Source organism: Nicotiana tomentosiformis, chromosome 1, assembly GCF_000390325.3.
Source record: "Nicotiana tomentosiformis chromosome 1, ASM39032v3, whole genome shotgun sequence".
NCBI classification, from domain to species: Eukaryota; Viridiplantae; Streptophyta; class Magnoliopsida; order Solanales; family Solanaceae; genus Nicotiana; species Nicotiana tomentosiformis.
The window spans coordinates 6,293,467-6,304,996 of record NC_090812.1 but is presented as its reverse complement, the minus strand read 5'-3'; the positions used below and the strand labels follow the sequence as shown (position 1 = coordinate 6,304,996).

General features: G+C 34.1%; 1 protein-coding gene across 1 annotated transcript; it reads right to left on the bottom strand.

Moving 5' to 3' along the window:
- Window positions 1–277: 277 nt before the first annotated feature.
- On the bottom strand, window positions 278–5,110 carry LOC104091402 (eukaryotic translation initiation factor 3 subunit B). The gene is made up of 11 exons (XM_009596728.4): window positions 4,845–5,110; window positions 3,763–4,000; window positions 3,501–3,647; window positions 3,268–3,396; window positions 2,947–3,075; window positions 2,791–2,874; window positions 2,590–2,714; window positions 2,221–2,413; window positions 1,600–2,132; window positions 1,404–1,512; window positions 278–926 (listed from the first exon to the last, which is right to left on the bottom strand). Exons 1-11 carry the CDS (start codon window positions 4,964–4,966, stop codon window positions 582–584), a joined length of 2,154 nt encoding a protein of 717 aa, XP_009595023.1. The 5' UTR covers window positions 4,967–5,110; the 3' UTR covers window positions 278–581.
- Window positions 5,111–11,530: the final 6,420 nt, after the last annotated feature.

Here is an 11,530-nt window from a genome sequence, read left to right as displayed (position 1 = left end):
AAACAATAACTACCAGCAACTTTTTGGAAAAAAAGAACGTATTTCTCGGGAAAAAAGACAAGGGGAGCAGGGGGGGAAATGACCATGAAAATCGCACCCAAAAAACGCCCATGGTAACCATTGCAATGTAAGCTTTGGTGGTGCCAACTTAATTTCCTAAACTATTATATTCACATTTTTCCGAGTAGGTGGACATTCACATGCGTGCTGCATAAACAGTTCATGTACATATAGTTACTTAAGATGGCATGCGGTGTATTTTTGTCGAGAGCGCAACTCACCAGAATTTGCACAAAGTGACCTATTTGTGCAAGAAATCCTTGCAGATACCCAACAAAATAATCAAGTTTCTGTAATCAAATTCATTGCCCATGGTAACAGGAATTTTGGGCTAATTAACAGACAAAACTGCGTATAGTATAATCAACAAACAAGAAAATAAAAGAAAATGAGTTGGAAAAAGAAACAAAAAGAAAACAAAGTTTTTAACCAAATATCCTACCTAAAGCTCTCAGAGTTCGCTTCTCCTTATAGCAGCTCTCGCAGAAAATGTTGGGACAGGGCTTCTCAAACTATTGAATTCACTGTTGGCTCTCTTCAAAAGGAATAATCTCCTCAGTAACATTTATTATTTCCTCGACTTCAACTTCCTTTGCCTCGTATTCCTCCTCTTCATCACTAGCTTCTCCATCACGCAACTTCTGCCTCTCCATTTTCTCCTCTTCATGCAGCCGCTTCCACTCATTAATCCATGCTTCCCATTCTTCTTTCAACTTCTTCCGTTTCTCACGATCTTGCTCACTCAATTGCAATGAAACATCCTGATCCTCTGCCTCATACTTCTTGCTGTATCTTTTCAAGTTCTTAGCGATCTCTTCCTCTTTCTCCTTGCTCAAGAAAGATGGTGGCCTGGGGCGCCACAAATACTGCACCAAACAAGAAGCATTTGCTATATATATGAGTATCCAGCAGGTCATGTAATGAATATAAGCATGTTCCTTCCAAAAAACAGGCATAGCCAAGCAGAGCATACAACCACGTAGCAAATACGAAAGGATGAACAGGGAAGTTGCGTCAAATATACACGCAGCATTCGAAAGATAACAGGAAAACAGTAATTGGCCGTTCTGCGACTGCATAGTTTAGCTGCAGCAAACCCTTAGTGCTGAGATTACACAAGTCCTAGCACATCAACTAACAGAAAACCAGCCCTAGAGCATTAAGTATAGCATGCAAGAAAGGCATATGTGGGGGGTGGGGGTGGGGGGGGGGGGGCTAAGGATCAGTAACCATCCCAAACATATAACAACTTAGGAGGCAGAATAATTCGAGCAGCGTGATCAAGTCGCTTATAGGCCAAAGTAGGAACAAGTACAGCGAACAATGTATGGAAAGACTGTTACCTGGAAGAAATGATCCTTAAGTATCCTATACAACAGCTTTCCGTTGAAAGACCAAATGTTGAATCCATTTTCCATCTCATGAACTGAGGTAACAGATGTTGCTACATACCTTGAAATGCACAATAAACCAAAGGTATAAGAACCAAAATAGGAAGGTGTCTCAGGGCAAAACAAACGAAAGAGCAAAATTCAATACCTTCCAGTAGGATCCCATTCAACATCTGTGGCCATAAAATGCTCAGCAGATGCCATGGTTTCAAGCTCATCAACATCAAAGAATTCCAACTGCCCATTGAAACCTTTCAGTCCAGCCAAAATAAGGAAGCGGCCTCCAGGTGACCAGTAGAGAGCATTAGCCTGCTTTCCCTTGAGAGTTGTCAGCTTTGAAACACGGCCCGTGTTAGTGCCAGACCGCACAGAGTAGAAACTGATGTCTGGCCTAGGGTTGTCACCATGGATAACAGCAAATCTGTGACCCTTCGGCTCCCAGGCAAATGCAATGATTTTGTCGTTCTTGTTGTCAAGCTCCAAAACCTCAATCGGAATGTCCCGTTCTTTGATTCTGAACAGCTCAAAACCAGTGTAAGTGCTTTTCTTAGTCTTCGTGTACCGATCAACTTTGACAGCAAGGTAGTCTCCATTGCTTTGCCAATACATTTTGCAATCACTAACACTGAAGAGATTCTTCTGCCTCAACTCCTCTTTGCTTGGGATTTGCACAAGACTGACCTGCAAGTTAATACAGGTTTAATTCAAATGCAAATACAAGTGGTTCCTCCAAATTAGTGATGACTTGCATAAAAGTTTTAGCACAAACCCTGGCAGGTTGATTTCCGCATTCAGGAACAAAAAGTGCAAGAATTGGATCTGCTGGCGACCAGCTAAAATCCATAACATTTTCAACCTTGATAGATTTCTTGTCAATAAGAGAGAACGTCTCTGTTTCATAAACAGAGATGACATTCTTTCCTATTCTTGCAAAGTACTTGTCTTCTTTACCACCACTCCACCTGAAATCATTTTAAAAAGAAAGTTAAGAAAGTATTCCAGCCCCACTTTTCAATATATTTCTGAGGAATCGTGTATGCACTCAAGCATGCAAGATTTTGCAGATGTTAGATATAACATTAACAACCGGTAGCAGAGAAGGATAGAAAGCATCTCATACAATAGGATCAAAGCTCACCTAAAAACTGGCCACGACACACCAGTAACACCTCCAGTTCCTCCAACTGCAAATTCATCGGCACTTCCCTTGAAATCTCTCATCACTTTCCCAGTTCTCACATCAAAAATATTTAGCACAACCCTCTGAAAGAATTCTGTATTAGAGACAATCGAGTATGGCCACATTCAGATAAACAAACACAATAAAGCTCAGACTTACATGAGTGTCACGGGGATTACTTGGTTCATGGCTGCTGTATGTCACCAGATATCTCTCAGCAAGGGAGAAATCAATCAGTTTTACCTGAATTTAAAGCCAGCAGAGGTAAGTCACAAAAACCTGCAAAGGTTCATTAGAAACTAAACAGAAACTAACCTGTGGATGTGCATATCGCATCAGACGGTTGAAAGTGGTGGCACCACCCCAAATTGCAGCACCTTGTCTGTGAACTGTTGCCAAATACGTTCCCAGAGGGGACCATTGCACAAAACTCTCAGTCCAGAACTGCACTCAAAGAGACATCATTAGCAAAAGTTCAGTAATTACCCATCTGAATAAAAGAAATAAATATCTTTTAAAGAAACAGTTACTGTACAAGACCCATTTCGAATTCTGAAAATATGAGACACTAAACAGTACAAAGAACCCCATGAATGGACAGCTAAATGAGCACAAAGAGGAAATAATTTCACTTACAGAACGTTTGTAAACAAGCTCAGGCTTCAACTGTCTTGCATCATTCCAGAGGACCTCTGTGTCATTGCCAGCCCGAATCACAAACTGGTCTCTAGCTTTCTCATCAGTAAGCCACTGTTGCAGATTCTCCTGCCAGGATACAAACATCTCAATGTTAGCAGATGAATGAAAAACTAATATTTAAGACACATAGTGCTCGCCGGAGAAAAAAGACAGCTGGTGAAGAGCCTAACCCCTGGAACATAAGGCTTGATCTCTGGTGGAGCCCACTCATCAGGAACTTTCAGGAATTTCTCAATGTCATCAAACATGTTAACAGCAAATATATGCGACCTATCTAACTTGTATCCATGTGTCTTCTCCTTACTCAGCTCAGCTTCCTAAAAGCAGAAAAACATAGCAACATAACACTGGTTAACATCTCTCTGTAATTCAGTTACAAGTCTCACGCATTGTCTAAAGAAATGAGCTGCTAAAGAGAAAAAAATGGAGTACCTGAGGAGTATTATACTCGATGAAGCAGTACCCTAGGGTTTTCTGAGTCTCAGGATCAACAGGCATCCACAGACCATCCTCCTTAATAACACCAAGTTGGCTGTAAATTTTCCGAACTACTCCTTCCAACTTCTCAAATTTCTCTTTAGGCACCACAGGAAGATTGTCCACCACCAGTATGTTCCCAAAACCAGCATCAAACTCCAAGGGGTCCTCCTCCATTAAGTCATCATCATCACTGATAATATCCAAATACCATGCAAATTCAAAACCAAAGGAAACACTACAAAACCCATTTTCATAGTATATCAACCAAAGAGAATTTAAACTCTACAAACCATTTCTTTATCGGTATGAACCAAAACCACGATTACAAACTAAAAGAGCCTAAACTTCAAACAAAAGAAACCAAACCAAGCAAAACACATAAAAATTCATACATAAATTAAGGTATTACGCAGTGTCTGAAAATACAAATGGAGATATCAAATCCCCAAGAGAAACGCTAAAAACTATATCTTCTCAACATATGAACAGAACTCAAGAGAATGCAAAAACACATAAAAATCCATATATAAATCGAGGTTTTTTAAATGGTAGTGAATCTATAACTCGACATATTCAAGACTCGCAAAATGCAAAACTCAACATATTCAAAATCCATAAATAATTCAAAACATTCATAACCACAAATGCAAAACCCAAGAAAACAATAAAAGTCTAATCTTCACAACATATTAACCGGCCTTGCACACTCAATAGAGGAACATTGACAAAATCCAAACTTCACAGCATAGAAAAGAATCCCAGACATATATGTCCATATAAAAATTAACATATTGAACTGGATATAAACATAAAATAAAAACATCAAACTCAAAAACCCAACAAAAACACTAGAAATTTCTAATCTTCAAAGCATATGAACCAAAACAATAAACTCAAACTCAAAAAAAATTAAAAAGACCCAGACTTTACAGCAAAGAAAGGAAACCCATAAGCATCACCACATAAAAGGGGCATATATAAATCATAAAAATGCAGAAACACAAAAAAAATAAGGGAAAGTCAAGATTTAAGACCTGGGTATGCCACAATCTTCACCAGGAGGAAGATGAATGGAGTCAAGATCGATTTGGGAAAGATCCACACCAATCCTAGCGGCTATGGCTGTGATTTCTCCCATAGACGTAACGTCCGCCATGATTGGAACTCTCTTCTCTTTGTTTAGCTTTCTTTCTATGCTCTATATGGGATGGTGCGTATAGGAGAGAGATAGCCACCTTTGAAACTGAACGCAGAAGTGTTAGCTTAGAGATAGAGGCAAACTGCACGCATACGAAGAAAGGTAGGGTTTTTCTGTAGCTCTTATTGGGGTTACGCTATTTTTTTTATTCCGGGTAAATGGGTCGGTTAAATGGGTCGGGTAGGGAGGAGGATCTTTTTTGAAGAATTAATCAAAATAGTTGTTTATCTTAAATTAAAATTAGTCAATGAATATATAATTTATGTATAATAGATATAATAATATATAATTAGTAAATAATTTATATATTTTTAGTTAGAAAAAGTAAACAATGAATATGACTTTTTAGGGGGAAAACCTAAACCTTGTGTTTAGGTGTGTAAAAAAAAAATCGATAAATCGCATTATACTGATAATTCTAGTTAAATCGAAAAAAAAACTCGACTAGTGTTCAGTACGATATGATGTGTTATTTGAAAAGAAATGATCATCATTAGTTTGGTTTGATTTTTAACTACAAAAAAAAGTGAAATTGAAATCAAACAAACCTAACATCACATGTATATGATTTTTAACAGTATTTTACCCATACAAATATTTAGTACGATATAATTTAAAAAACATCTTTAAACTTTTTCTTTATTTTTTTTCCTTTTAAAATATTATTTCAGAATTGGATTTAGAATTTTTGAATGGTAATAGGTTTTATAGCTCATAAATGTTAATAACTCAAATAAAGTCGAAACTAGAATTATATCGATATTAATGCTAAAAAAAAAAAATTAATTCAACACTAGAAATGGTAATAGTGTTAGGTATTTATTTTTTATTTTTTGCATTCATTTAGATAATGAAAATGTATAACTTGGTTTTTTTTATTATTTAGTTGTGTAATTAATACTTATTAGCCGCATTTATTTTAGTATTACATAATACTTTTAGATTATGATCATTTTTATTATGGCTTTTTAATTAGTAATATTAATTTTATGAGATTTTATTATCTTTATTGTTGAATATATTAGTACAATACCATGATGCATCACACATTTTTTGTAATTTTCTTGGGAAATATATTATATAGTTATATCTTACTAGGACTAAAAACTTTTAGAGTACGAGATATATATTTTATGATATGAAGACTTTATCGAAAAAAGGAATTCAAATAAACTTGAAGATCGAGATTGAAAAACTTGACTTTCGTTGGTTGTATTTGGTTTGATTTATTGATTTGGTTAATTGAATTTATTATCATGAAATTTGAGAATTAATCGAACTGAATGCAAACAAGGAGAGAAAGAAAAAGAAAAATAGAAATAAAGGGCAAAAGAGTAAAATGAAAAAGTAAATTAGAAAAGAAAAGAAGATCTAAAATCAAAATATAATATGTGCCCATGAGGTCTCGACCCAAGGAACCAAGTAGTGATTTTGTCTATGGGTACCAACTCCACCATATAGCAATTTTGTTGAAAGTTATACATAAAATTTATTATTATAAACAAAGTGGATGAGATAAAAGACTATTGTTGCCTCTATCGATTAGTGTTCATTGTATACTGTAAACTATAGAATCCATGCACTGCACACCAATAATGGCTTCCCAGCTCCTAACCCTCTGTCCAAATATTCTTCTTAGCCGAAGGAGTCAAAGAGCTACTGCAAGCTTCAGCTCTAGGCCAAATAGTGTGCCAAATATTCATATCAACCATAAGAAAATAAAACCATACATGCAAACTAGTCACGGTTCATCTATTACACGTTCTTTTTCAGATTCGACAAACTTTTCACTCCGCATTGTCTTCAAAGGTTTATTTCTCATTTTATACACACCTATACTCTTATTGCTCTTCAAATCTGCCCTGGATTTTTTTTTTTTTTCCTTTCTTTCAACTGAAACAAGAACTTGAATGAGTATGATGTAAGAGGATGAATCAATATTGTTGAAAGAAACTTTAAAAAGTAGATAAATTTTAGATTTGCTTCTTTTGGGTGAAACTTTTGAGAGCTTGGCTCTTGATTTCTTTTCATGTAGTCAAGAGCGGCTAAAAAATAAGTGACCTAAAGTCAAATTTTAATATAAGGTCATACATTTTTTATATTAGAATTCATACATGCACGCACGCATACATATGCAAAAAAGCTATTGTTACCATTTTCCGTGCTTGTTGTGATAGTATAATATTCTTAAATGATATAAAGCCTTTAACTTTACATAGTAATAATATTATTTATATTAGTAAGCGATAATTTGAGTAAATAAAACATTAGGCATGTATTTACAATATATTTTCTTTGATATTGTTATAAAAATTATATTTACTAATATGAAAATGTAAGTAGTTTAATTCAAAGTTCTAAAATATTTTACTGTTAAAGAATAGATAATCTCTTTTTCTTTCTTTTTTACAAAATATTTGTACTTTTTATTTTTTTCTACAAACTTTAATATTGTCTAAGCTAAAATAAAATCATAAATTTAGTATAAAAAATTTTTGGGGCCTCAAATCTCAATCAAGGCTTTACTAGCCACCCCCTTTAGCCAATCATCTATCCCTTAGATTCACAATTGAATTTTATATAGTCTCAATTAAAATAAGACAACAATGACAAGAACATTAAAGACAATGAATGTGTCATTCAATTAACAAGTGCGAATGAAGTTGGTCGAACAACATGTTCATTGGGTAATGATTTCAACGAAATTTGGTGGTTAAAATCAAAATATATTAAAAGACCCCTGAACTTTTTTTTATAAAATCCAATATAATAATAATACACTACAAAATAAAAGGAACTTCAACAAATTGACCACAACCAGTAAACAAAAGGGAACTTCAATAAACTAACCACGATTAGAACTTTACACAAATAAAATTACCTCCATGGAATAAAAAATCAGAAGTTTACCCAATAAATGAGAGAATAAGTGAGAATCAAACAGAATAGAGTTCCAACTGATATAATTGAAAAGTTCCACCAAGAATTTGCTCATTTAGAACACTCAAAGTATCAAAAAAATGGAAGAGGAACCAGTAAAATTTCACTAAAAAGATACCCCAACAAATATCCAAAAGATCAAGTAACAGAATCTCTCGTCTAACCCAATCACCCAAACGATCTTCACTTGAATAAAGCTCAACTAGCCAAAGATTCACATAGGAGAATTTTACTAAGAATATGGTCCTTAGATATTAACTAGACTCCAAATCATAAAATGAAAAGTAAAAAAATAATTTTGACCAAAGAAAAGAAAATTGTCAAAACCTGGAATGCTTTAAAATCTACCCAATCGAAGTCTGATGAACAAGAAATCATAAAATTTTGACCGAAAATATCGAGCCAACATCAGAAATGAAACCCCGAGTTGATTCCCTCGTACCTCCATGTACCAAACCTGGTCTATGACTTCTGACGAACTTTATGAAGCAACGCCGACGAATCAAATGTCTCTGCTCTGTTACCATGTAAAATATGACATTTGGGACTAATTCAACCCCAAAAACTAGCTCATGAGGGGAGGATTGCCCAAATTCATATAAATAGACTATCAGTCCATTTTCCAACCAATGTGAGACTCTGACCCACTACAACATAATGAATGTAGACATACTTTTATGTAATGTACATAGCTAATAGAATTATAGGTATTCGTAATAGATTTATAGGAACTCGTTTTTTATTCTTTCTATAGTTAGGGCTATATGTACTTGTATATATACTTGTTACTTCTTGCAATAATACACAAGGAGATTGCTCTATTTTCTCTGTATTTTACATGCTATCAGAGTCAGGTCCATTTTTGTTTGGGCCCTTATGATGTATAGTACATGCTCCAGTTGGTGGTCTGGGCATGCGAGGGGGTGTTAGAGTGGGTCAGAGTTCCACATTAGTTGGGGAATGGATTGATTGTCTATTTTTATGGACTTTCCCTCGTAAGCTAACTTTTGGGATTGAGTTAGGCCAAAATGCCATACTTTACAAAAATATTTGGTCAATAATCAGAAAATTGCTTCTTCCCTAGGTTTACAGCTAGAAATGATGATGGTAGACCTTTTCGTTAATGTTTATGTGGTGCAGTCATTGTGTGTACCCATAAGCCAAAAAAAATTCGAGCTTATGCAAATGTCGGATGCTTGTAAGATACGAGGCGCGAAAAGGGTCACTGTTGTGGTTCCATATTTTGGACATGCTCGAATGATAAGGTTTTCTATTATATCACGATTTTTTTTGTATCTTGTTAATTGTACTACTCTAACTATTTTTTTCTTCTCCAGATGGAAGGCTATGAATCATTCACAACAAAGTTTTTGGTTAAAGTATCAACCACTTCATCTTCAGAATCAAATTCAGTGAAATTGGGACATTTGAGTACTCTCGCTTGTTGGCTTTTGTGACCTCCTTACTCTGCTGTGAACCATTCAGTTAAGCTGAGGTTTCATGTTCAAAGGCATGCTGGTCTTTATTCACACTATTAGCTGCTTCAACAGTCACATTTAATTGATTATGGTACACATTTGCATTGCTGTTAGATTATGTGTCTTCATGAGTATTTACACGTGAATTTGCTTTTAAATTGTCTTGTTCCTACTTAGAATGAAAAGCATTTTGCATTTTGAGTTGGGGGATCTTTAGGGTCTGTAGTACATTGATTAGCCTCCCCTCCACTATTGTTTTGAAAAGTAATCACTACAACCCTCTTTTGATTCATCAATTCCTGTGTTCCAAATCAAGGACGACTATAGGGTAAGGCAGGCAAAACCCTTGCCTTAGGCCCCCAAATATTTAAGGTCCAAAAATATATAATTTATATTTATATACTAGTTAATAAAAAAAATTCAAGTTTTAATATTTTTTAAAATTTGGTAGAGATATGATTGAATGAGTTAATATGATACATCTTTTCTCTCATTAAATTAAACAATATATTTACCTTTTTATCAATTTTAATTTTCTTCTATGTATACTATTTTTCACCTTTCTTACGATTTTACTTTCAAATTTTAACGCAAATTCTCTAAATTAATTATTTCTTTTGGAATATTCATACGTCAAAAAGTAAGTTCTTTTGTGTCTATTTTCTTTAACTAAGAATTTTTTTGAGGCAAGTGTTTCAATGTTAAAAAAAAACTTGATGAATAATGGACTCACCCCTTTTATCATTTTCACTTAATACCATATTTTTCTATAAAAGAGAATTCAATATCATAACGTGCCCCTAGCCAACACATCATCCGTATGCGTTGCATTCTCACATTAGCCCTTTTTAGAGTCTTATTATTTTATGGATTTTATGAAAAAAGTTCAAGGGTTTTTTAATATATTTTGATTTTAGACACCAGTTTCGTTGAGATCATTGTCGTACGAACATGTTGTTCGACCAACTTCATTCGCATTTGTTAACTGAATGGCACATTCACTGTCTTTAGTGTTCTTGTTCTTATTGTCTTATCTTAATTGGAACTCTATAAAATCTAATTGAGAATGTCAAGAAAGGATGGGTGACTCAAGGGGGAGGCTAGTAAAGCCTTGATTTAAGCTCTCGAGATTTTGAGGTCCCAAAATTTTTTAATAGTAAATTTTATGATTTTATTTTAGCTTAGAAAATATTAAAGTTTGCAGAAAAAATAAAAGTATAAAAATTCTGTAAAAAATAAAGAAAAATAGATTGTTTATTCTTTAATAGTAAAATACTTTAGAACTTTGATTTAAACTATTTATATTTTCATATTGGTAAATATAATTTTTTACAACAATATCAAAAAAAATATATTGTAAATACATGCCTAATATTTTATTTATTCAATTTATCAATTACTAATATAAATAATATTATCACTATATAAAGTTAAAAGCTTTATATCATTTAAGAATATTATACTATACCAATAGCTTTTTTACATATGTATGTGTGCATATATATATATATATATATATATATGAATTCTAACATAAAAAGTATAAGGCCTTTTATTAAAAATTGGTTTTAGACCACTAATTTTATTGAGCTGCCCTTGTGCCAAATATTGAATGAGTATTATCCACCATCTATTTGGCTCTAGTTTTTGTATTAGCATCTTCCACCAAGTCCTGATTATCAACAAGTTTAAGAGTGACATCTTTTTATGGCCTTTTGGCAGACTTGTCTTAGTATGATTTTCAGTTTTTATATATTCTGGCCAAGTTATGACAAATAGTTAATGATTGTTTAGAGACTATTGCTAGAGGAGCCGCTTTCTTACGCCGGGAGGGGCTCGGGAAGTCTATGCATGTAGTCCACATGCTGTTTTTAGGTACATTTGCTTTACATGTGTTTGGAATTTGGGGGCTAATTAAGCATTGTTTTGACCAAAATATTTCCTCTTTGCAGCTCTCCGGTGATCAAACACTATCAAATGGAGTTTTTGAAAAAGTCACCGTCACTGATACTATTCTCATTGCAGATAAGCGTTTTTCCCAGTTCACTATGTGATCTATGGCAGATGTGACGGGGAAAGCAATTTCGGACGTACACGATGAGTT

Bases quoted from the DNA above. Each gene is read 5' to 3' on its own strand.
- LOC104091402 (XM_009596728.4), bottom strand. From the start codon at position 4,966: ATGGCGGACGTTACGTCTATGGGAGAAATCACAGCCATAGCCGCTAGG. The intron at 4,001-4,844 runs GTCTTAAATCTT...GGATATTATCAG, and splicing joins GAAGATTGTGGCATACCCAG to TGATGATGATGACTTAATGG. The intron at 2,715-2,790 runs GTAAGTCTGAGC...GAATTCTTTCAG, and splicing joins GTAATCCCCGTGACACTCAT to AGGGTTGTGCTAAATATTTT.